General features: G+C 50.6%; 1 protein-coding gene across 3 annotated transcripts in view; it reads right to left on the reverse strand.

Annotated features, from left to right (window-relative positions):
• The window catches only part of LOC137357018 (FHF complex subunit HOOK interacting protein 2A-like), a 28,731-nt gene extending 2,724 nt beyond the window's left edge, over window positions 1–26,007 (reverse strand). The window contains exons 1-16 of one of the 3 annotated variants that reach the window (XM_068022943.1): window positions 25,805–26,007; window positions 20,208–20,286; window positions 16,904–17,073; window positions 16,703–16,807; window positions 15,981–16,103; window positions 15,034–15,276; window positions 13,025–13,221; window positions 11,696–11,813; window positions 10,532–10,608; window positions 9,830–10,034; window positions 9,339–9,502; window positions 8,819–8,959; window positions 7,227–7,317; window positions 6,604–6,747; window positions 5,478–5,618; window positions 2,631–2,731 (exon numbers count right to left, since the gene is read on the reverse strand). In XM_068022943.1, the coding sequence (XP_067879044.1) occupies window positions 2,631–2,731; window positions 5,478–5,618; window positions 6,604–6,747; window positions 7,227–7,317; window positions 8,819–8,959; window positions 9,339–9,502; window positions 9,830–10,034; window positions 10,532–10,608; window positions 11,696–11,813; window positions 13,025–13,221; window positions 15,034–15,276; window positions 15,981–16,103; window positions 16,703–16,807; window positions 16,904–17,073; window positions 20,208–20,286; window positions 25,805–25,849 (2,144 nt within the window). In that variant the 5' untranslated portion in view covers window positions 25,850–26,007. Of the gene's footprint in view, window positions 1–2,630; window positions 2,732–5,477; window positions 5,619–6,603; window positions 6,748–7,226; window positions 7,318–8,818; window positions 8,960–9,338; window positions 9,503–9,829; window positions 10,035–10,531; window positions 10,609–11,695; window positions 11,814–13,024; window positions 13,222–15,033; window positions 15,277–15,980; window positions 16,104–16,702; window positions 16,808–16,903; window positions 17,088–20,207; window positions 20,287–25,804 lie in introns of those variants that run through there. The other 2 variants (XM_068022944.1, XM_068022946.1) reach the window with 2 other exon arrangements.
• Between the last annotated feature and the right edge of the window lie 501 nt (window positions 26,008–26,508).

The following is a 26,508-nucleotide window of genomic DNA, read 5'->3' on the forward strand; positions in this document are numbered from 1 at the left end:
GGCTTTTAGCAAATATAAGGAGTGCAGTAGCAAATATAAGCAAATCAATGGAAGCATTAGTGGAATACAGAAAGTGTAGGATGGACCTTAAGAAAGCAATTAGGAGAGCAAAGATGGACATGAGAAAGCTCTGGCTGGTAAAAGTGGGGAAAATCCCAAGATATTCCATAAGTCTATAAATGGGAAGAGGATAACCAGGGAAAGAGTAGGACCCATTAGGGACCAAGGGGGAAATCTGTGGGTGGAGCCAGAGGACATTGGTAGGGTGTTGAATGAATACTTCACATCTGTCTTCACCCAAGAAAATGAGGAAGTAGATGTGGAACTGAGAGAGAGAGACTGAGGTTCTTGAGCAAATTGTCATAGGGAGTGACAAGGTATTGGAGGTTTTGGAAGGCTTAAAAGTGGACAAATCTCCAGGTCTGGACGATTTGTGTCCCAGGATGCTGTGGGAGGCGAGGGTGGTGATTGCAGGGGCTCTGACCCAAATTTTAATTCCTCTCTGGCCACCAGGGAGGTGCCAGAGGACCGGAGAACAGCTAATGTGGTCCCACTATTTAAGAAAGGTTGTAGAGATAAGCCAGAGAACTATAGACCAGTGAATCTCACGTCAGTGGTAGGGAAACTATTAGAGAAAATTCTGAAGGAGAGAATCTATCTCCACTTGGAGAGGCAAAATTTGATTAGGAATAGTCAGCATAGCTTTGTCAGAGGGAGGTTATGCCTAACAAATTTGATTGAATTTTTTGAGCATGTGACCAGGTGTGCAGATGAGGGTAGTGCAGTTGATGTAGTTTACATGGATTTCAGCAAAGCCTTTGACAAGGTCCCACATGGGAGACTTATCAAGAAAGCAAATGCACATGGGATACGGGGTAACTTGATAAGGTGGATTCAAAATTGTCTTAGCTGTAGGAGACAGAGTGATGACAGACGGCTGTTTCAGTGACTGGAAGCCAGTGTCCAGTGGCGTACCACAGGGATCTGTGCTGGGTCCCCTATTGTTTGTCATTTATATAAATGACATAGATGACTATGTGGGGGGTAGGATCAGTACATTCGTGGATGACACAAAGATTGGCCGAGTGGTTAACAGTGAGGTTGAGTGTCTTGGGTTACAGGAAGATATAGACGGGATGGTCAAATGGGCAGAAAAGTGGCAGATGGAATTTAACCCTGAAAAGTGTGAGGTGATACACTTTGGAAGGAGTAATGTGACATGGAAGTATTCAATGAATGGCCTGACACTGGGAAGTTCTGAGGAACAAAGGGACCTTGGCGTGTTTGTCCATAGATCCCTGAAGGCAAAAGGGCAGGTTAATAGGGTGGTGAAAAAGGCATATGGGACACTTACCTTTATCAATCGAGGCATAGATTACAAAAGCAGGGAGGTCATGTTGGAGTTATATAGAACTTTGGTAAGGCCACAGTTGGAGTACTGTGTGCAATTCTGGTCGCCACATTATAGGAAGGATGTGATTGCACTGGAGGGGGTGTAGAGGCAATTCATCAGGATGTTGCCTGGGATGGAACATTTTAGCTATGAAGAGAGGTTGGATAGGCTTGGGTTGTTTTCGCTGGAACAGAGAAGACTGAGGGTGACCTGATCAAGGTGTACAAGATTATGAGGGTCATGGACAGGGTGGATAGGGAGCAGCTGTTCCCCTTAGTTGAAGGGTCAGTTACTAGGGGACACAAGTTTAAGGTGAGGGGCAGGAGGTTTAAGGGGGATTTGAGGAAGAACTTTTTTACCCAGAGGGTGGTGACAGGCTGGAATGCCCTGCCTGGGAGAGTGGTAGAGGCGGGTTGCCTCACATCCTTTAAAAAGTACCTGGATGAGCACTTGGTACGTCATAACATTCGAGACAATGGGCCAAGTGCTGGCAAATGGGATTAGGTAGACAGGTCAGGTGGCTTTAATGCTTTGGTGCAGACTCGATGGGCTGTGATTCTATAGTGGATTCACACAAGGGATGCCCCAAGGCGCAGGGCTGGATGCAATCCACCGCTGAATGCTCCAACTTTACCCTTTGTTAATAGAATGGACAAGTCCATTCATCCAAGATTGGGACAGTTGGAGGAATGGTTATAGATAAGTAGCTCAAAAGCGCTCCCCTTTTTGTTTTTGAAAATCTGCTGATATTTCAAAACTCTTTCTATTTTGTCTCTTATTTTTCTTTCAAAAGAAAGCTCTTTAACTTCACACCGTTCATTACAGATACCTTGCCTCTGCATGTCACACATTCTGAGGGCAAACGCATTAGTAGCTGCAAGCTTTGTACAAGCGAGGTTCTCACACCGCGAAAGGCAACATAAAGGTTTCAAAGAGAGCTCCCAGTCACACCTCCTCAAATAATCAAGGTGAGTTACACACTGGTGCGGTAAGAACTTCCAGAAATTTTTAAACAAATAGAAGATAAATTGTTCATTCATTTTAATGCAAGATTCTCGACTACATTTTCATGCTTGTTTTAAAGGTACAAGGTGTCACTTAAGTGTCAGTGAATTCAATTGTTTGAGAAATGTTTACTTTGACAAAGCTTTCTTTGATATAGTTTAACATCATGGACACACAAAAGCTTTAACTTACTGAACAAGACGAACAGACAAAATGATTGCATGCTACTTACATGTCTTCAGGTTCCAATCCCATCAGCTGTCTTCTGACAAGCAGTAACTTGGAAGCAAACTGTGGGATTCTCTGAATTCTCTGCATGAGATCTCCAATTACCTGAGACAAGCAGAGAAGGGACAGTTCTATGACAGCACTCAACCAATGAGACTCTGACTAGAGGACTTCACTTGTTTAGCAAAAGGACCTTTAAGGAAGTCAACAACTGATTACTCTCAGAGGGAAATCAGCGCCATTACACCGTGATCATTCTCAGGGTGCAGGCAATAATGGGACAGCTGACATTTATTGCCCTGAGAAGGCGGAGGGGGCACTTCAGAGGTCACTTAGGGTGGGATTGGAGTCACGTGTCGGCCAGACCCAGTAGGGATGGCAGGGGAGAGAGATCCAGTTGGGTTTTTACAATAATCCATTGTTATCTGTTCTGATGCCAGTCCAGAATGAGCAGATTTATTGAATTCAATTTCAGTTTGCCATGAACCCGTGACCTCTGGTTGTTAGCCCAGTTCCACAGGCGATGGGCTGCCCTGCTCACTTAGCACAGCATCAGTTGTAACGAAACAATATTCGGCAGGAATTGAAGAATTTAGATTGGGGCGGCTGTTTGAGGGTAAATCAACATCTGATATGTGGGAGTCTTTCAAACGTCAGTTGATTAGAATCCAGGACCAGCATGTTCCTGTGAGGAAGGAGGGTAAGTTTGGCAAGTTTCGGGAACCTTGGATAACGCGGGATATTGTGAGCCGAGTCAAAAAGAAAAAGGAAGCATTTGTAAGGGCTGGAAGGCTAGGAACAGACGAAGCACTTGAGGAATATCAAGACAGTAGGAAGGAACTGAAGCAAGGAGTCAGGAGGGCTAAAAAGGGTCGTGAAAAGTCATTGGCAAACAGGATTAAGGATAATCCCAAGGCTTTTTATACATGTATAAAGAGCAAGAGGGTAAACTAGGGAAAGGGTTGGCCCGCTCAAGGACAGAGAAGGGAATCTATGTGTGGAGCCAGAGGAAATGGGCGAGGTACTAAATGAGTACTTTGCATCAGTATTCACCAAAGAGAAGGACTTGGTGGATGAGCCTAGGGAAGGGAGTGTAGATAGTCTCAGTCATCTCATTATCAAAAAGGAGGAGGTGTTGGGTGTCTTGCAAAGCATTAAGGTAGATAAGTCCCCAGGGCCTGATGGAATCTACCCCAGAATACTAAGGGAGGCAAGGGAAGAAATTGCTGGGGCCTAGACTGAAATCTTTGCATCCTCATTGGCTACAGGTGAGGTCCCAGAGGACTGGAGAATAGCCAATGTTGTTCCTTTGTTTAAGAAGGGTAGCAAGGATAATCCAGGAAATAATAGGCCGGTGAGCCTGACATCAGTGGTAGGGAAATTATTAGAGAGGATTCTTCAGGACAGGATTTACTCCCATTTGGAAACAAACAAACTTATTAGCGAGAGGCAGCATGGTTTTGTGAAGGGGAGGTCGTGTCTCACTAATTTGATTGAGTTTTTTGAGGAAGTGACAAAGATGATTGATGAAGGAAGGGCAGTGGATGTTATCTATATGGACTTCAGTAAAGCCTTTGACAAGTTCCCTCATGGCAGACTGGTACAAAAGGTGAAGTCACACGGGATCAGAGGTGAGCTGGCAAGATGGATACAGAACTGGCTCGGTCACAGAAGACAGAGGGTAGCAGTGGAAGGGTGTTTTTCTGAATGGAGGGATGTGACTAGTGGTGTTCCGCAGGGATCAGTGCTGGGACCTTTGCTGTTTGAAGTATATATAAATGATTTGGAGGAAAATGTAGCTGGTCTGATTAGTAAGTTTGCGGACGACACAAAGGTTGGTGGAGTTGCGGACAGTGATGAGGATTGTCAGAGGATACAGCAGGATATAGATCGGTTGGAGACTTGGGCGGAGAAATGGCAGATGAAGTTTAATCCGGACAAATGTGAGGTAATGCATTTTGGAAGATCTAATGCAGGTGGGAAGTATACAGTAAATGGCAGAACCCTTAGGAGTATTGACAGACAGAGAGATCTGGGCGTACAGGTCCACAGGTCACTGGAAGTGGCAACGCAGGTGGATAAGGTAGTCAAGAAGGCATACGGTATGCTTGCCTTCATCGGTCGGGGCATAGAGTGTAACAATTGGCAAGTCATGCTGCAGCTGTACAGAACTTTAGTTAGGCCACACTTAGAATATTGCGTGCAATTCTGGTCGCCACACTACCAGAAGGACGTGGAGGCTTTGGAGAGGGTACAGAAGAGGTTTACCAGGATGTTGCCTGGTCTGGAGGGCATTAGCTATGAGGAGAGGTTGGATAAACTTGGATTGTTTTCACTGGAACGACGGAGGCGGAGGGGCGACATGATAGAGGTTTACAAAGTTATGAGCGGCACGGACAGAGTGGATAGTCAGAAGCTTTTTCCCAGGGTGCAAGAGTCAGTTACTAGGGGACATAGGTTTAAGGTGAGAGGGGAAAAGTTTAGAGGGGATGTGCGAGGCAAGTTCTTTACACAGAGGGTGGTGAGTGCCTGGAACTTGCTGCGGGGGGAGGTGGTGGAAGCAGATACGATAGTGACATTTAAGAGGCATCTTGACAAATACATGAATAGGATGGGAATAGAGGGATACGGTCCCCGGAAGTGCAGAAGGTTTTAGTTTAGGCAGGCATCAAGATCGGCGCAGGCTTGGAGGGCCGAATGGCCTGTTCCTGTGCTGTACTGTTCTTTGTTCTTAAGTCTCTAAAACGATTACAGCTGCCTATTAATACTGTATAAACTGGAGTCAATTCTGGAGGCTAACAGTTGATTGGAGGAAAGTACAGAGAGCGCTGAACGAGATGAGAATACTTACTCTGACAATGACAGAGAAGAGAGACCTGCAGCCAGGGGCAAGGTTAATGTATGGATCCAGTAAATACTCATGGAGGTGAGGATGAGGGAAGAGTGCAACTTTTGAAATCACAGACGTGATCTGCAAATTCAAGTCATAAGGCTGAAAGGCAAAATGTTAAGACCATAATGTTAGGTGTAAGAAAGCAAATGCTGTTTATTTTAAACAAACAAATTCATAAGCTTAATGAGAAGAATTTGCAACAAGCTTGTTAAGCATTTGTCCAGTAATTGCATCAACAGTTAATTTCGTCACAAATATCTGATCAGAGTGGAAAATCACTCAGCTCCACAGAATTATTAACCTATTACACCATCTCGGCTCCACACTCGAATTTCCTTCCTGAACTTCTCTACTTCCCTCTCCTCCTTTAAAACTCTCCTTATAATTCACTTCTCTACTGATCAGCCCTCCTCATATCTTCACCTTTGGATCAGCATCTAAGCTTTTCATGGTCTTTGTGAAATATCTGAGATGTCATTACTTCTACTTTAAGGCACTTTATAAGCACTAGTTGCTCTTGATTAATAAAAGCTCAGGGTGACTGCTTGCCTCCCTACAGCCATTTGGAGAGGCACCTAGCCTCTGTGGGAAGAAAGACTTGCATTTCTGTAGCACCTTTAATGACCTGGGTGTCCCAAAGAGCTTTACAACCAATGCAGTACTTTTTTGGAAGCAGAGTCAAGGTCGCAGGAAATGTGGAACTGTGCACAGCAAGATCCCACAAACAGCTTAAAAAGTTCATGACCGGCTAATTTGTTTTTAGGTGTTAGTTGAAGGATTACATTGGCTAGGAGACCAGAGAGAACTCCCTTCCTCTTTAGTGCTGTGGGATCTATTACATTCATCTGAGGGAAGACAGGGCCTTACTTTAGTGTCACATCTGAAAGATGGCACATTTGTCAGTACTGCCCCTCCAACTGGGCAGTGTTCCCTTAGATCTTCCCCTCTACTGTGCAGCGCTCCCTCAGTACCACCCCTCTACAGTGCAGCATTCATTCACAATTTGTCGGTCAATAGCATCCCAAAAGAAAAGCTGATCAATTATCTGAGATTCTATTGTCCCTTTTTTTTAATGACGAGTTACCTGGTGCAAGATCTGTGCCATTCTGTCAAACAGGACTTTCAGGAAATCGCCTTCGTAAAACATCGCGTCTGGGTCACAGCTTTCCAAAGAATTGAGGACAAGTGGCCATTTCCACTCTCTGGCATTGATGCAGCAACCCTGGAACTATAGAGCACAGCACAGGTATAGGCTGGAACTCAACCTGCCCTCAGCGGATTGGATCATGTTTTTGGAAGCATACACTTGAGGCAAATAGTAATCTTAAACTACAATAGTGATCAGTGGGTATTAAATTCTACCAAGAGAAGGCAGAACTCCCTGTATCCACATTGGACAGCAGCAATTCATTTAGAGGGGCAGATAAGCAGGCAAGCCTGTGTGTGATGCTGTACTGTTTAAGATGGTATTGTAACACAAGGGTGGACAGTCCCAACTCTGTCACAGAAAGGGAAACGTTTCCTCCTAACTGCCTGAATTGGCACTGGTTCCAACACACGAAGCTGCCCAACAAATGGGAATAGCAATCCTAGAGTTTTCTCATAAACTGTTCAGTACTTAATTCTTTGAATCAGGCTTTAGGGAAACTGCAATCTCACAGAACAGACATCATTCTCATACATCAGCAAGGCAAACAGTCGGCTTACCATTCGATGTGCATCCACAAGGTAAGTGTCGTACCCACAGCCTGTCACAAGGTGAGAGGTTTTCACTGCATCAGGAACAAGACACAAGAAGCTGGAACACAAACACACACAAGCTGAAGTCTGGAAATGTTACCAGTCCTGAGTTTGCTCGCAATTCCTTTACGGATTCCTCCATCTTTCCTCTGATCCTCACTTTTCAGCCTTATCCCATTCCATGCCAGCCGTGGCTCAGGTTTTTTGTTATTATTAATTTCATGGGATGTGTGTGTCGCTGGCAAGGCCAGCATTTATTGCCCATCCCTAATTGCCCTTGAGAAGGTGGTGGTGAGCTGCCTTCTTGAACCGCTGCAGTCCATGTCGGGTAGCTACACCCACAGTGCTGTTACGGAGGGAGTTCCAGGATTTTGATCCAAACGACAGTGAAGGAAAGATGATATATTTCCAAGTCCATGGTGTGTGGCTTGGCAGGGAACTTGCAGATGGCAACATTCCCCCGCGTCTGCTGCCCTTGTCCTTCTAGGTGGTAGAGGTCGCGGGTTTGGAAAGTGCTGTTGAAGGAGCCTTGCTGCATTGTTGCTGTGCATCTTGTATATGGTACACAATGCTGCCACTGTGTGTCAGTGGTGTAGGGAGTGAATGTTTGTAGATGGGGTGCTGATCAAGCGACCTGTTTTGTCCTGGATGGTGTCGAACTTCTTGAGTGTTGTTGCAGCTGCACCCATCCAGGCAAGTGGAGAGTATTCCATCATACTCCTCTGACTTGTGTCTTGTAAATGGTGGACAGGCATTGAGGCAGGAGGTGAGTTAGTCACCACAGAATTCCCAGCCTCTGATCTGTTCTGGTAGCCACAGTATTTATATGGCTGGTCCAGTTCAGTTTCTGGTCAATGTTAACCCCCAGGATGTTGATGGTAGGGGATTCAGCGATGGTAATGGCATGAAATGTCAAGGGGAATTGGTTAAATGCTGTCTTGTTGGAGATCGTCATAGCCTGGCACTTGTGTGGCGCGAATGTTACTTGCCCTCTGAATCAGAAGGTTCTGGGTTCAAGTCCCACTCCAGGGCTTGAGCACAAAAATCTAGGCTGACCCTCCAGTGCTGCACTGTCAGAGGTGTCGTCTTTCAGATGAGATGTTAAACCAAGGTCCTGTCTGCCCTTCAGGTGGACGTGTAAGAGCCCATGGCACTATTTTGAAGCAGAGCAAGGGAGTTATCCCTAGTGTCCTGGCCAATATTTATCCCTCAGTCAATGAAAAAATTACTTAGTCATTATCACATTGCTATTTGTGGGATCTTGCTATTTGCAAATTGGCTGTCGAGAGCAAAAAACTGAGATTTGGCACTTACCTGTCGAGAGCAGGAAGCTGAGATTCGGCACTCACCTGTCGAGAGCAGGAAGCTGAGATTTGGCACTCACCTGTCGAGAGCAGGAAGCTGAGATTCGGCACTCACCTGTCGAGAGCAGGAAGCTGAGATTCGGCACTCACCTGTCGAGAGCAGGAAGCTGAGATTCGGCACTCACCTGTCGAGAGCAGGAAGCTGAGATTCGGCACTCACCTGTCGAGAGCAGGAAGCTGAAATTCGGCACTCACCTGTTGACTATTCTGTTGACCTCTGATTTCCCATCAGCCTTTGTTGCCGCTTGCATTGCTGCAGGTGGAACAAGCCAATCAGAAGCTGGGAATCTGCTCCCTGTGTAGATGTCAGTGAAGAAAGGATCTTCTTCCAATTCTCTGGAAAACCAAAAAGTATGGAGCGTGGATTTATCTGTGTCTGGTCCAATGGAGCAAATGTTAAAGCACTATTGCATTTCACCATTAGGGGGTACAGTAACATAGTGGTTATGTGTGTGAAGTAATGATCCAGAGACATGAGTTCAAATCCCACCATGGCAGCAGCTGGGGAATTTAAATCCCACCAGTGAGAGATCAGCACTAACAACAGCCCTTCACAAAGCTCCAGCCCCTCAGTTTCAAACAGGACAAATCAGAGAGTGAGAAACAGAAGCGAGTCTCCTGGTTTAGACCCGGCAAGCTTCGCAAAGTAAGGAAACCGGTTAAAACCCAGCAGAGCATTCACATGATCACTGAAACAATTGCTCGAATCCCTTACTCTGTCTCCTCCAGCTGTTCGTTCTCTGCAGCCCTGTCCTCGTGTCCAGTAACGTTTCCAATGTAGCAGCGACCGGTCAGGTTCCGGAGCACCAGATTATAAATGATGTGCTGATGAGGTTTCTGCAGGAGCTGTTCAAACAGCCTCAGTGTGGCCATACTGATCTGCAAGAAATCAGAACGCACACAGCTCACTCACACTGCAGCAACACATGGTGCGCTTCACAATATATTTAAAGCTAACAGTTTGTATATTAGTGCAGCCTAGGTTACAAACTCAAACACTGATATGGGACCCAAACCATCTGACCCAGGGGCGAGAGTTCTGTCAACTGAGCCCAGGTCGGATGCTGTATTTAGTAACAACTGCTTCAACAGAAGTTTTAAATTGAGCAGCTGGTAAACCTTTTAACAAAATCTGATGAGTGTGAGCGGCTGAACCTCACTGCACTGACCTGTGACCTCTCCCCGTGCTGACGGCGCCAGACTGACCTGTGACCTCACCTCATCAGACAGATGGTTGCAGCGTTCTATCAGCTGGGAACGCAGTAGCTGACAGGCTGGGTCCGTGGGCACTTCCACCTCTCTCTGATCTCCCAGCAAAAAGAAAACAAGTTCATTCAGCAACTGGGGGGATGTGATGTGAGTCACAACCCCCAGAAGCAGCGCAGTGGATGAGAGGATTCCAATCTCGTACCTGCAGAGGACAAACAAGGCCTACCGTAGTCAATCACAGGCAGCAACACCAGGTCTGCAACAAAGCTCTGCTCAGGGTAGCAGCTTCTACTAAAGAGGCACAAGTTTAACTCTTTATTCAAGTAACTTTTCAGAAACAAATTTATCACATCAAGCGTTGGAGCTGGAAATGCACTGAACAAGCCCAGCCTCTGTAGCTAGTGATGTCGGTGATTAAATTTAGCCCATGTGACATAAGATGCGGCTGGAACTGGCACTAGACCAGCTTCTTCAGTGGGAGAGACTGTAGCAATGGAAGGAGTGAAACAAGGCAGATGGGCTTGGTGGTGTGGGATGCATTCTGAGGGCAAGGCTGAGACAGGGAGCATCTCCTACTGAATGTGACCTATACAAAATGACCTTGCCAAAGTCACAGCAGGTGAGAAATGGTTATTAATTGTACTTCTCCTGTTTTAGAAAAAGAAAGGCTATTAAAAGGAGAGAGAAGCAATTACTTACACCTGTAATAGTTGTGGCTCCAAGACTCTGACAAAGAAACGCGTCCTGATCTCCTGGGCCACAGCAGCAGCAGTTACCTGGTTGATGAAGAGGAAATGGAAGTGTTACTCACCACCACTAGAAATGTAGGGAGAGGCAGGCAGTGTGTAGAACACAGCACCGGCCTGTCAGCCAGGTGGCCCCACCAGGAAGCTGGTTGATAATGGGGCCATTACTCAGTGAATCACCGAGCCCAGTCAGTAATCACTGAGCTCACAGCCGGAAATCACTGCAGCAGCAAATCAACCAGAGGCTATGTTTATCCCGAAAGGCAAGACCAGTATAAAGTGGCACCCTCTTAACATGCTCTCTGCTCTAATCCTAGGGAATAACTATCTCAGGGTGGCAACTAAATGGATGCAGCAGACCCCAAACAAAATTTGCTAAGATTCCCACCTAATTGAACAAACAGTCTCGAAGATCAATCTCCTGACCTTGCAGTGGGTAAAATTGCAATTTCAGCTGGTTTTACCAAAGTATTATGGAAGCGACAGTGCATTGGACATTGCTTTTCGGAAAATCATATTTCAAATGAGAAAGGCTGGTTTCATCTGACCTTACAACCACAATCGATCTCCCAAGCACCCCCTGAGTTACAGCTATTACACCTTGTTTTTATACAAACAGGCAAGCTGAGACCAAGTTTCACCTTATCAGCAGAATATGCTATCCGTTACACTGTTTGTTGTAATAAGTGCGTTGTCTTGACTCACTGTGAGCATCGTAACAGGGAGAATGCTAGTGAAGTGCCTGCTGTTTCTCCACTACATTAAACCCCAACTGCAACCTCAGCCTCAACTCTTACACTGTTCCCCATTCGAGAGACTGGGATCGGGGAGAGGGGACTTCTGACTAACATCGGGTTTGCAATTTAAAAGATTGAAGTTTCCCTGGTGGTGGGGTTGCTGGGAAACTCTATCAACATCCCCTTCCTCCTTGTGGGGAAGTGCCTGGTCCCTGCTCAGCAGGCCCACAGTGCCAGTCAAGACCTGTCAGTCATTGCTGCAAACTGCATTATGAGGCTTTGCGAAATCAGGAAGTGTTGGGGGCTCTAGCCCACTGTCCCTGCACACAGTACAACCCCATTCATTCGTTCCACTCGTACATCTGGCAATAGCGACCTACCTTATGAGCTTCCTTCACCAGCTGATCACAGTAGTCTAGCCATGAGAAGAAAGACATCACAGCCCCTTTTCCTGGAAATGACTCTGCATCTTCCACATGACTGCCAGCATAGTGCGACCTGTGGATGCAAAACAAAGCAGGGCGCAGCATCAGCACATCCGCACAACTAACAAACTCTTGAAACAGTCGCTTACACCACAGGAGGGGGCCATTTCACCCATCGTGCCTTCGCTGACTCTTTGAAAGAACAGTCGTTTTTGATCCCACATCCCTGCTTTTTCTCTGTAACCCTTTACGTTCCTCACCCTTAAGTTCCTGTCCAACTCCCTTTTAAAATGTTTTAAACACCTTATCAACTTGCCCTGCCACCTTTTAAGGATTTGTATCTATCAACACCAAAGTCTCTCTCTGCTCATCTACACTTTTCAAAATGGTGCCATTTGTCTTTCCATGTTTCTTTCAAAGTGAACATCTTCATACTTCTCCACATTGAACTTCATCTGCCATGCTTCTGCCCATTTCACCATCCTGTCTATGTCATCCTGAAGCCTAGAACAATCCTTATTACTATCTACTACTTTGCCAAATGTTGTATCATCTGCAAATGTTATAATGTTGCTCCCTGTCCACAAATCTAGGTCATTTATAAAAATTGAGTAGAGTAATAGGTCCAAAACTGACCCTTGGAGAACACCACTGCAAACCACTGCCCAGTCTGAAAACTATCAACCACCTTCACTCTTCGCTTCCTCTCACTGAGCTTACTTTGTATCCTCACCACCACTTTCCCCCTTAATTCCATGGGCTTTCATCTTAACAAGCCTCCTGTTTGGCACTTTGTCGAAGGCCTTCCTTCCAACACCTACTTGATCAAACTTCTGTTACCTCATCAAAGAATTCAATCAAGTTAGTCAGATGCAGTTTGCCTTTAACAAATCTATACTGGCTTTCCTTGATGAACCCATCCCTTTCCACATGAAAGTTTATTTTGTCCCTCATAATGGTTTCTCATAATTTCGTCACCACTGATGTTAGGCTGACTGGTGTCTAGTTTTTTGGTTTATCCCTCTCCCCTTTCTTGAATAGTGCTATAACATTAGCAATCCTCCGGTGCCATTCCTCTGGCACTACTCCTGTATTCAATGAGGATTGAAAGACTGTGACCAATGCCTCTGCTATTTCGACTTCTTTCAGCAACCTGGGATGCATTCAAACCAGACCAGGTGACTTACCAACTTTCAGCATGGCTAATCTTTTCAGTAAGTCTTCTCAATCTAGGCTAATAATTTCTGTTTTTCCCCTTTCTTGAACTGAAATAGTTTGGCGTACCGCCAGTTAACTCTTCCCAGCAATTCAACTTGTCCAGGGTCAACGGAGTCCGGTATCAGCCTGTAGAGATCAGACAGTCTGTCGGTCAGTGTGCGACACAACGCTGTGCTTTCCACCATGTACCTTGCTGCCACTTCCTCTGGTAATGTGACCAACAGGAGCAAGCCTTCGCAGGCCTTCAACGCAAATTGATTTTTCTAAATACAGAGAATGGAAATGTGATGAAAATTTAACATACTTCAATTCTTACATCTGTAAGCACTTCCAGTCAGCTTGTTCCATTATAAATTCCTCTCCCACATTTATAAAGCTGCCTATGTGACCATCTCGCACTATCATTACGTCGTCCTCACCAAAACTAATAGAAATATAAATATAAGCACAGACTGCATGGGCCGAAATTCACATGAAAGCTGCCCCATAGTAGATTCATTCTGGCACAGAAGAAAGCCATTTGGTCCATCGAGTCCACGCAGGCTCTCTATATAGCAATCCAGTCAGTCCCATTCCTCCCGCTCTATCCCTGGAGCCCTGCAAGTTTATTTCCCTCCAGTGCCCGTCAGATTTCCTTTTGAAATCAATGACTGTTTCCACTTCCACCACCCCCATAGGCAGCGAGTTCCAGATCATTACCATTCACTGTGCAAAAAAGTTCTTCCTCACATTCCTCCCCTGCACCAAACCTTCAATCTGTGTCCCATAGTCCTTGTACCCTATCTATGGTGCAACCTATTACTGTTTCCAGGAGAGTCTGGTGTGAGTGACTTACGCCACACCAAAGTTTCCAGATAGTTTTGGACCTTGGTTAGACCATGCTTGGAGTACTGAGCACAGTACTGGTCTCCATATTATAAAAAGGATATAGAGGCACTGGAGAACGTACAAAAAAGATTTCCAAGGATGATGTCAGAACTGAGAGGTTATAAACTATCAGGAAAGACTGAACAGGCTGGAGCTCGTTTCACTCGAAAAAAAGGCTGAAAGGTGACCTGATAAGAGGTCTTTAAATTATGAAGTGTTTCGTAGGGTAGATGTAGAGAGAATGTTTCCACTTGAGGGGGAGACCAAAGCTAGGGGCCGTAAATATAAGATAGTCACCAATAAATCCAATCCCAAAGAGTGACAAGAATGTGGAAGTCGCAACCACAAGGAATAGTTGAGGTGAATAGCAGAGATGACTTTAAGAGGAAGCTAGATAAACACATGAGGGAGAAAGGAATAAAAGGATATGCTGTTAGGGTGCAATGAAGTAGGATGGGAGGAGGCTCGAGTGGAACAAGAACACCGGCATAGACCAGATGGGTCGAATGGCCTGTTTCTGTGCTGTAAATTGTGTAATTCTACATGTTCTTGATCAGATTGATCAAAGCAGAGCCCCAAATCTTTGGCAGTTTGATATAATATAAATGCGTATGTTGTAATACTTCTTTCTCGTACTGTTAATGTAGTCACGAAAACAAGGGAAGATCCTCGGCACACGGTGGAACTGCCTCTTGCTGTGACAGTTTCCTGCACTGCTTAAAATCCACAGCTCCCAGTCACAGCCTCGTGACACAGTAAGAGAGTTACAAGACCAACCACTTGTTCTGGTGGCAATGTTTATTCAACATTTGTCCCTTTTTATATCTTTCAGTGATTTCTTGCCAGATATAAATAAATGTTGACCAGAATTCTTTAACGATTCATTAACAATTTGGTCCGAGTTGGTCAGCAGAGATGAAATGTAACTTTTATGAAGACTTCAACCAGTTCTAACAACCAACAGTATCCTGTGATGAGAGGGGAGTCAGGCTACTTTTCACGTTATACTCACAGAATGATTCAGTTTCAAATGTACAGGATAAAATTCTCGCAGATATCAACAATTAAAATGAATTGTTGACTCTCTGTTTACCACTCCCGATCCCCACTTGCAACCCTCCCCAACCCCACAACAAGCTTACTCTCTCCGTTCCCTAACTCGTGCTCCCGTCTCTCTTGCCTGCTCTATATAGTAATGCTGGACATACCTCACTTGCGGTCAATGTCAGTAGAGCATGAAGCAGGCTCTCGTCCAGCTGACTGCCTTCCCCCTCAGGATTGAGGTGTGTGGAGTTTGCGCACATCACTGGAGATTGGTCAGACTGTGACAGGCTAACCTCGGGCATTAAGCTGGACGTTGGCGTTTCTGTACCGACAGTGTCCTGTCGGTAATCTTCCCTTTTCTCAAAGGAACAAGACAATGATTTTCTGGAAGCAGCAGAATTCTTTTTCTGAAAACACACAGCCCATTTAAGAAGAAAGAAGGAAAGAAAAAGACAGATTTGCATTTACATAGTGCCTTTCACAACGGCAGGACTTCCCAAAGCGCTTTACAGCCAATGAAGTGCTTTTGAAGTGTAGTCACTGTTGCAATGCAGGGAAATGTGGTCGGCAGTATGCGCACAGAAAGCTCCCACAAGCGGCAATGTGTTCATGTTGATTGAGGGATAAATATTGGCCAGGACACCAGGGAGAACTTCACTATTCTTCTTCAAAATAGTACTGTGGGATCGTTTACATCCACATGAGGGTTTAAACGTCTGAAAGATGGAGTGGGAACATGGTTTCACACTACTTGCAAACCTCAATGCCTTGGGCTGTTTGTGGGATCAGCACATGATGTGTTAAAACAGCTTTCTGCTGAACAGGGATGCATTGTGAAGATCAATGTGCCCAATTAAAAGGAGAATCGTCTTTAGTCAGGCTCGCTGCTAAACCCACAACACAAATGGCACCCATCGTTGCTAACCCATCAAACCTGTGGGTCCAACTGCCTTAAATCTGCCAGCTATCTGTCTCTGTTACCCTTGCAGTGCATACAAATGTCACATTCCATAGCAGAACTCGCGCTTATCTGTCCTCAAACATGAAGAGGTGTTTGATCCAGGCATGCAGTGACAGACCACTGCAGTTTTGTGTGTTGGACTGTACCTACCTCAATGAAGAAGTTAATCAGGTAGGGATCCTGGCTGAGTTTTGCACAGACTGTGGTAAGAAAGTGCACTTCCTCCTTTTGTGTTTTGGATCCCAGGCCCTCGCCACACAAACGAATTAACTTCTAACAGCACAAGAGAGAAAACCCAGACATGTCAGCCTCGAGTGGCAATCTAAGTGATGGTGAGTATCCACCATTTAAAACTGCACTCAATCATTTTTAGATAGAATCAATACAGCTTCAATAACATAAATTGTGATCTATGGAACATTGTGAAAATATCTTACAGACCACCCCAATTGGGGGAGTGGGCAATGGTGTAATGGAACTTTCCAGCATTTTCTCTTCATATTCCAGCATCTGCAGAATTATCCTCCTGGATTAGAGACATGCCTCCCTGCTGGCTGAACTCACCAATTGGTATTCTGAGCTTGACACAGCTGGGAAGGCCAAGGCTCCGCACTAAATTAGCTGATTAGTGGCCTAGCTAACCACGGGCAATGGAGAGAGTGGAAATAGCAGGATTCCTGCTTCAGATCACAGTTCAACAGCTCAGCTGCACTCACTTTGTAAGCTCACACAGAAACAATGGTCAGCAGTGCAAGCCGCCAGCCAGCTGCATAAGTCAAGTCTTTGGAGAAGGAGGCAGGAAAAACAGAGTAAATATTAAAGAAAAGACAGTCTAAAGCAGTGGCAGCAACACAGGGCAGTACCGTACCTACCTGCACAGGGCGGTGCACATTGACGTGAGGCAGCAACGGCTGCTGAATCTGCCCTAACAGTTTGGTGATGAGGATCATCACTTGCTGTTTCATGCCAGGTGGATACTGTAGAAACACAGACACACACACAGATGTCATTCACTATCAGAGCAGGGCTCAGCTGATCCAAAGGCTCACACAATGATTCTCCACCTTCCTTACCCCAGCCTTGGCCAGTGTGCAGAGAGTCTCCAGTATCTTGTGCTGCAACAGATACTCCATGCATGGCCCCGTCTCTCCCCTTTCAATCTGCTTCTCCTCATAAACGAGAATGTCCACCATCTGCCTCAGGCGCCATGGGATGTCTGTCTGTTTCACTGGGAGGGTTTCATCTGCAAGGCAGCACCTTTAAACACCACAATGGCCAAACAACATTTCCAGCAGATCAAGGTACTGGGAGAGTCCAGGATAGTCCCTGGCTGCCCCAGTTATCTCAGCATTAGGATCTATCAGCAACTGCCCATTCGATCCAATGCTGAAGGTTTATAAAGAACTTCCAATCACCACTAGTCAAATTTCTCAAAATGTCTGATTGCACCATGACATTGACAACACACATACTGAAACCAATCACGCACCAGAAGGATTCAAACCAAAAGCTGCCACACTGCTTCAGGGTATCTGTGCAATGAGGCAAGGCTCCGAGTCAGCAATCCATTCTCAACTGGTTGGTCCTTCTGCATTTGATGGAACAGCAATGTCAGGAATTCAGCCAACATCTGTGCAAACGGCTCAATGAGAATACAGGAGTCAAGGAAGAGGAAAGGCTCCCTGACCATTGAAACTACCCTAGTCCTCAAACTCTCCCATCGAAGCCCATCCCTCTAGTCCCCTAACTCTCCAGTGAAACCCATCCCTCGAGTCCCCTAACTCTCCATTGAAACCCATCCCTCTAGTCCCCTAACTCTCCATTGAAACCCATCTCTCCAGTCCCCTCTCCATTGAAACCCATCCCTCTAGTCCCCTAACTCTCCATCGAAGCCTATCTCTCTCGTCCCCTAACTCTCCATTGAAACCCATCCCTTTCGTCTACTAACTCTCCATCGAAGCCCATCTCCCGCGTCCCCTAACTCTCCATCGAAGCCCATCTCTCTAGTCCCCTAACTCTCCATTGAAACCCATCTCTCTAGTCCCCTAACTCTCCATTGAAGCCCATCTCTCCAGTCTCCTAACTCTCCATCGAAGCCCATCTCTCCAGTCCCCTAACTCTCTGTTTAAACCCCTCTCTCTCTAGTCCCCTAACTCTCCATCGAAGCCCATCTCTCTAGTCTCCTAACTCTCCATTGAAGCCCATCTCTCCAGTCTCCTAACTCTCCATCGAAGCCCATCTCTCCAGTCCCCTAACTCTCCGTTTAAACCCCTCTCTCTCTAGTCCCCTAACTCTCCATCGAAGCCCATCTCTCTAGTCCCCTAACTCTCCATCGAAACCCATCTCTCTAGTCCCCTAACTCTCCATTGAAGCCCATCTCTCCAGTCCCCTAACTCTCCGTTTAAACCCCTCTCTCTCTAGTCCCCTAACTCTCCATTGAAGCCCATCTCTCTAGTCCCCTAACTCTCCCATCAAAACCCATCTCTCTAGTCCCCTAACTCTCCATTGAAACCCATCCCTCTAGTCCCCTAACTCTCCATTGAAGCCCATCTCTCTAGTCCCCTAACTCTCCATCGAAACCCATCTCTCTAGTCCCCTAACTCTCCATTGAAACCCATCCCTCTAGTCCCCTAACTCTCCATCGAAACCCATCTCTCTAGTCCCCTAACTCTCCATTGAAGCCCATCTCTCCAGTCTCCTAACTCTCCATCGAAGCCCATCTCTCCAGTCCCCTAACTCTCCGTTTAAACCCCTCTCTCTCTAGTCCCCTAACTCTCCATTGAAGCCCATCTCTCCAGTCTCCTAACTCTCCATCGAAGCCCATCTCTCTAGTCCCCTAACTCTCCATCGAAGCCCATCTCTCTAGTCCCCTAACTCTCCATCGAAGCCCATCTCTCTAGTCCCCTAACTCTCCATCGAAGCCCATCTCTCCAGTCCCCTAACTCTCCGTTTAAACCCCTCTCTCTCTAGTCCCCTAACTCTCCATCGAAGCCCATCTCTCTAGTCCCCTAACTCTCCATTGAAACCCATCTCTCCAGACCCCTAACTCTCCAACAAAGCCCATCTCTCTCGTCTCCTAACTCTCCATCGAAACCCATTCCTCTAGTCCCCTAACTCTCCATTGAAACCCATCTCTCCAGACCCCTAACTCTCCAACAAAGCCCATCTCTCTCGTCTCCTAACTCTCCATCGAAACCCATCCCTCTAGTCCCCTAACTCTCCATTGAAACCTATCTCTCCAGACCCCTAACTCTCCAACAAAGCCCATCTCTCTCGTCTCCTAACTCTCCATCGAAACCCATCCCTCTAGTCCCCTAACTCTCCATTGAAACCCATCTCTCCAGACCCCTAACTCTCCAACAAAGCCCATCTCCCTAGTCCCCGAATTCTCCATCGAAGCCCATCTCTCTAGTTCCATAATTCTCTATCGAAGCCCATCTCTCTCCAGTTCCCTAACTCTCCAACAAAGCCCATCTCCCTAGTCCCCGAATTCTCCATCGAAGTCCATCTCTCTAGTCCCCGAATTCTCCATCGAAACCCATCCCTATAGTCCCCTAACTCTCCATCGAAACCCATCCCTCTAGTCCCCTAACTCTCCATTGAAACCCATCTCTCCAGACCCCTAACTCTCCAACAAAGCCCATCTCCCTAGTCCCCGAATTCTCCATCGAAGCCCATCTCTCTAGTCCCCGAATTCTCCATCGAAGCCCATCTCTCTAGTCCCCGAATTCTCCATCGAAGCCCATCTCTCTAGTTCCATAATTCTCCATCGAAGCCCATCTCTCTCCAGTTCCCTAACTCTCCAACAAAGCCCATCTCCCTAGTCCCCGAATTCTCCATCGAAGCCCATCTCTCTAGTCCCCGAATTCTCCATCGAAGCCCATCTCTCTAGTTCCATAATTCTCCATCGAAGCCCATCTCTCTAGTCCCCTAACTCTCCATCGAAACCCATTCCTCTAGTCCCCTAATTCTCCATCGAAACCCATCCCTATAGTCCCCTAACTCTCCATCGAAGCTCATCTCTCTAGTTCCCTAACTCTCCCATTGAAACCCATCTCTCTTTTAGCCCATCTCTCCCAATTATTTTTCTTGATTTCCTTTAAATATATACCTGGCCTGCCTTCCTGCACTGTATGACCCCAGTTTATGGCACTGTCATACTGGGTAATCTAGACACAGTGCATCATGAAATTTAAAAATGAATAAAGTGAATTGATATTGCTAATAATCCACTGTAATCCCAGTTCAAGTGTTACATTGCTTTGTGTAACAGTGTACAGTAACCACACACCTTCACCTCATCCATTTTTTTTGTGAACTGACATTCTGTTGCAGTGACTGTTTAAAGCACAGTTGAATGTAACTGAGTGGCCATACCTGTGGTTACAATGTAATAATTGGTGATTCCTTTCCAGTGGCTTATGAAGGAGTCCAGCAGCTGAATGGGCTCTTCCTCCTTTAACAAAAGAATAAGAGGATAAAACACCATCTTGTCACAGCAGAATTATTTCAGGAAATAGCGAACAATTACTGAGCAACTTATTGTAGGGAAAATCAGCTCAAACATTTCACAAGATGAAATGAAGCCTGAGCAGACAACATTAAGGAGGAATGAGGACAGGAGACCCTGAGTGCCCAGCCAAAGGGACAGGATTTTCAAAAGCTTTTGAAGGCAGAAGGTTAGCGTGGGCTGAGGGAGGCAGTGACTGAAAGATCAGCTTCATTCACTCCCAGTGAGATTACACCCAGGGAACCGACGTCCTTTATCCAGGATGTGTTGGGCCCCTCTTCATTTTGAGACAGACACAGCATGTGAGTGGCCAATAGCGCAGCTGTTTGAGGCATGGAGAAGTTGGGCTGCACCATTCAGGAATATTCCAGTGTGGAGGCTAAGCCAGGCTGTGCAAACCGCACCTGGGTCCAGCGATCCCTATGGGAAGGGAAAGCAGGACAACAGCAGCATCAAGCACACTGCTGCAAACCTCCCAAAGCCAAATACCCAAACGACAGATACTGGCCCCATACCGGACAGTTCATCACTCCCTCAGCAAACCTGCACCCCACTCAGCCAGCACTGACCCCCTCCAATCAGCACCCCCCCCCCCAGAAAGCACTGAACCCCCCCCAGACATCACTGACTCACCCGAGACACACCCCAGACAGCAATGACCTCCCCCCAACACACTGACCCCACCCCCCAAAGACGGCACTGACCCCACCCCAGACGGCACTGACGCCACTCCCCAAAGACGGCACTGACCCCACCCCAGACGGCACTGACGCCACCCCCCAAAGACGGCACTGACCCCACCCCCAGACGGCACTGACCCCGCCGCCCCCGAAGACGGCACTGACCACCCCCCCACAAGACGGCACTGACCACCCCCCCCCAAAGACGGCACTGACCACCCCCCAACCAGACGGAACTGACACCCCCCCAAAGACGGCACTGACCCCCCCCAAAGACGGCACTGACCCCCCCCCAAGACGGCATTGACCCCCCCCCAACCAGACGGCACTGACCCCCCCCCCCAACCAGACGGCACTGACCCCCCCCCCCCCAACCAGACGGCACTGACCCCCCCCCCCAACCAGACAGCACTGACGACCCCCCCCCCAACCAGACAGCACTGACCCCCCCCAACCAGATGGCACTGACCCCCCAACCAGAGGGCACTAACCCCCCCAACCAGATGGCACTGACACCCCCCCCCAACCAGAGGGCACTGACCCCCCCCCAACCAGAGGGCACTAACCCCCCCCCCAACCAGACAGCACTGACCCCCCCCCAACCAGAGGGCACTAACCCCCCCCAACCAGAGGGCACTAACCCCCCCCAACCAGATGGCACTAACCCCCCCCAACCAGATGGCACTGACCCCCCAACCAGAGGGCACTAACCCCCCCCAACCAGATGGCACTGACACCCCCCCCCAACCAGAGGGCACTAACCCCCCCCAACCAGATGGCACTAAACCCCCCAACCAGATGGCACTGAACCCCCCCAACCAGACAGCACTGACCCCCCCCCCAACCAGACAGCACTAACCCCCCCCCAACCAGATGGCTCTGACCACCCCCCCCCCCAAGACAGCACTGACCCCCCCCAACCAGATGGCACTGAACCCCCCCAACCAGACAGCACTGACCCCCCCCCAACCAGAGGGCACTAACCCCCCCCCCCAACCAGACAGCACTGACCCCCCCCCCAACCAGAGGGCACTAACCCCCCCCCAACCAGAGGGCACTAACCCCCCCCAACCAGATGGCACTGACCCCCCAACCAGAGGGCACTAACCCCCCCCAACCAGATGGCACTAACCCCCCCCAACCAGATGGCACTGAACCCCCCAACCAGACAGCACTAACCCCCCCCCAACCAGATGGCTCTGACCACCCCCCCCCCCCCAAGACAGCACTGACCCCCCCCAACCAGATGGCACTGAACCCCCCCAATCAGACAGCACTGACCCCCCCCCCAACCAGACAGCACTAACCCCCCCCCCAACCAGATGGCTCTGACCACCCCCCCCCCAAGACAGCACTGACCCCCCCCCCAACCAGAGGGCACTAACCCCCCCCAACCAGAGGGCACTAACCCCCCCCAACCAGATGGCACTGACCCCCCAACCAGAGGGCACTAACCCCCCCCAACCAGATGGCACTGACACCCCCCCCCCAACCAGAGGGCACTAACCCCCCCCAACCAGATGGCACTAACCCCCCCCAACCAGATGGCACTGAACCCCCCCAACCAGACAGCACTAACCCCCCCCCCCCAACCAGATGGCTCTGACCACCCCCCCCCCGAAGACAGCACTGACCCCCCCCCAACCAGATGGCACTGAACCCCCCCAACCAGACAACACTGACCCCCCCCAACCAGACAGCACTAACCCCCCCCCCCAACCAGATGGCTCTGACCACCCCCCCCCCCAAGACAGCACTGACCCCCCCCCAACCAGATGGCACTGAACCCCCCCAACCAGACAGCACTAACCCCCCCCCCCACAACCAGATGGCTCTGACCACCCCCCCCCCCCCAAGACAGCACTGACCCCCCCCCCAACCAGAGGGCACTAACCCCCCCCAACCAGAGGGCACTAACCCCCCCAACCAGATGGCACTGACCCCCCAACCAGAGGGCACTAACCCCCCCCAACCAGATGGCACTGACACCCCCCCCCCAACCAGAGGGCACTAACCCCCCCCAACCAGATGGCACTAACCCCCCCCAACCAGATGGCACTGAACCCCCCCAACCAGACAGCACTAACCCCCCCCCCCCCAACCAGATGGCTCTGACCACCCCCCCCCCAAGACAGCACTGACCCCCCCCCAACCAGATGGCACTGAACCCCCCCAACCAGACAACACTGACCCCCCCCAACCAGACAGCACTAACCCCCCCCCCAACCAGATGGCTCTGACCACCCCCCCCCCCAAGACAGCACTGACCCCCCCCCAACCAGATGGCACTGAACCCCCCCAACCAGACAGCACTAACCCCCCCCCCCACAACCAGATGGCTCTGACCACCCCCCCCCCCCCAAGACAGCACTGACCCCCCCCAACCAGATGGCACTGAACCCCCCCAATCAGACAGCACTGACCCCCCCCCCAACCAGACAGCACTAACCCCCCCCCCCAACCAGATGGCTCTGACCACCCCCCCCCCAAGACAGCACTGACCCCCCCCCCAACCAGAGGGCACTAACCCCCCCCAACCAGAGGGCACTAACCCCCCCCAACCAGATGGCACTGACCCCCCAACCAGAGGGCACTAACCCCCCCCAACCAGATGGCACTGACACCCCCCCCCAACCAGAGGGCACTAACCCCCCCCAACCAGATGGCACTAACCCCCCCCAACCAGATGGCACTGAACCCCCCCAACCAGACAGCACTAACCCCCCCCCCCAACCAGATGGCTCTGACCACCCCCCCCCCAAGACAGCACTGACCCCCCCCAACCAGATGGCACTGAACCCCCCCAACCAGACAACACTGACCCCCCCCCAACCAGACAGCACTAACCCCCCCCCCCAACCAGATGGCTCTGACCACCCCCCCCCCCAAGACAGCACTGACCCCCCCCCAACCAGATGGCACTGAACCCCCCCAACCAGACAGCACTGACCCCCCCCCAACCAGAGGGCACTAACCCCCCCCCCCAACCAGACAGCACTGACCCCCCCCAACCAGAGGGCACTAACCCCCCCCAACCAGAGGGCACTAACCCCCCCCAACCAGATGGCACTGACCCCCCAACCAGAGGGCACTAACCCCCCCCAACCAGATGGCACTAACCCCCCCCAACCAGATGGCACTGAACCCCCCCCAACCAGACAGCACTGACCACCCCCCCCCAAGACAGCACTGACCCCCCCCCAACCAGATGGCACTGAACCCCCCCAATCAGACAGCACTGACCCCCCCCCCCCAACCAGACAGCACTAACCCCCCCCCAACCAGATGGCTCTGACCACCCCCCCCCCCCAAGACAGCACTGACCCCCCCCCCAACCAGAGGGCACTAACCCCCCCCAACCAGAGGGCACTAACCCCCCCCAACCAGATGGCACTGACCCCCCAACCAGAGGGCACTAACCCCCCCAACCAGATGGCACTGACACCCCCCCCCCCAACCAGAGGGCACTAACCCCCCCCAACCAGATGGCACTAACCCCCCCCAACCAGATGGCACTGAACCCCCCCAACCAGACAGCACTAACCCCCCCCCCAACCAGATGGCTCTGACCACCCCCCCCCCAAGACAGCACTGACCCCCCCCCAACCAGATGGCACTGAACCCCCCCAACCAGACAACACTGACCCCCCCCCAACCAGACAGCACTAACCCCCCCCCCCCAACCAGAGGGCACTAACCCCCCCCAACCAGATGGCACTGACCCCCCAACCAGAGGGCACTAACCCCCCCCAACCAGATGGCACTGACACCCCCCCCCCCCAACCAGAGGGCACTAACCCCCCCCAACCAGATGGCACTAACCCCCCCCAACCAGATGGCACTGAACCCCCCCAACCAGACAGCACTAACCCCCCCCCCCAACCAGATGGCTCTGACCACCCCCCCCCCAAGACAGCACTGACCCCCCCCCAACCAGATGGCACTGAACCCCCCCAACCAGACAACACTGACCCCCCCCAACCAGACAGCACTAACCCCCCCCCCCCCCCAACCAGATGGCTCTGACCACCCCCCCCCAAGACAGCACTGACCCCCCCCCAACCAGATGGCACTGAACCCCCCCAACCAGACAGCACTAACCCCCCCCCCACAACCAGATGGCTCTGACCACCCCCCCCCCAAGACAGCACTGACCCCCCCCCCAACCAGAGGGCACTAACCCCCCCCAACCAGAGGGCACTAACCCCCCCCCAACCAGATGGCACTGACCCCCCAACCAGAGGGCACTAACCCCCCCCAACCAGATGGCACTGACACCCCCCCCCCAACCAGAGGGCACTAACCCCCCCCAACCAGATGGCACTAACCCCCCCCAACCAGATGGCACTGAACCCCCCCAACCAGACAGCACTAACCCCCCCCCCCCAACCAGATGGCTCTGACCACCCCCCCCCCCCAAGACAGCACTGACCCCCCCCCAACCAGATGGCACTGAACCCCCCCAACCAGACAACACTGACCCCCCCCAACCAGACAGCACTAACCCCCCCCCCCCCAACCAGATGGCTCTGACCACCCCCCCCCCCAAGACAGCACTGACCCCCCCCCAACCAGATGGCACTGAACCCCCCCAACCAGACAGCACTAACCCCCCCCCCCACAACCAGATGGCTCTGACCACCCCCCCCCCCACCAAAACGGAACTGACCCCCCCCCCACCCCCACCCCGGCCAAGCGGCGGAGCCTCCCCCGAGTCCTCGACTGGGATTGAGGCCTCGGCTCTCCGGCTCGGCCCTGTCCTGAACTCCGGGCTCGGTTCTCACCGTCTCCACGGCCTGCTGCAGCAGGGCCGTCAGTTTGCTGAACATGTCAGCTGGGGGGATGGGGGTGGCTCCTTCCCCCGGACCCCGGGCCTGGTAGGGCCACTACGGCTGCGGGAAGGCGGCGGAGTGAGGCCGACACCTGAACCCTCAACCCCGAACCTGCGGTCACCGGGGCGACGGGGAGGAGGCGGCCCGTAACCGGTAACAGGGAGGGGGAAGTGTTGAGGGGGAGGGGGGAAGATTGATGGGGGTGAGACAGGGGGGGTGGTGGTGAAGATGGGGGGGGGGTGAAGATGGGGGGGGGGGGGAGGGGGAGGATTGTGGGAGGGGGGAGACTGGTGGGGGGAAGACGGGGGGGGCAGGGGATTGAAGAGAGGATGGGGGGAGAGAGGAGGGGGGAGAGAGGATGGGGGGAGGGAGGATGTGGGGGGAGGAGGGGGGAGGGAGGATGTGGGGGAGGGAGAGTTGGGGGGAGTGAGGATGGGGGAGGGAGAGTTGGGGGGAGGAGGGGGGAGGGAGAGTTGGGGGGGAGGAGGGGGGAGGGAGAGTTGGGGGGGAGGAGGGGGGAGGGAGAGTTAGGGGGAGAGAGGATGGGGGGAGGAGGGGGGAGAGAGGATGAGGGAGGGAGAGTTGGGGGGAGTGAGGATGGGGGAGGGAGAGTTGGGGGGAGGGAGAGTTGGGGGGAGGAGGGAGGGAGAGTTGGA

This window comes from Heterodontus francisci, chromosome 47 (genome assembly GCF_036365525.1).
Source record: "Heterodontus francisci isolate sHetFra1 chromosome 47, sHetFra1.hap1, whole genome shotgun sequence".
In the NCBI taxonomy this organism is placed as follows: Eukaryota; Metazoa; Chordata; class Chondrichthyes; order Heterodontiformes; family Heterodontidae; genus Heterodontus; species Heterodontus francisci.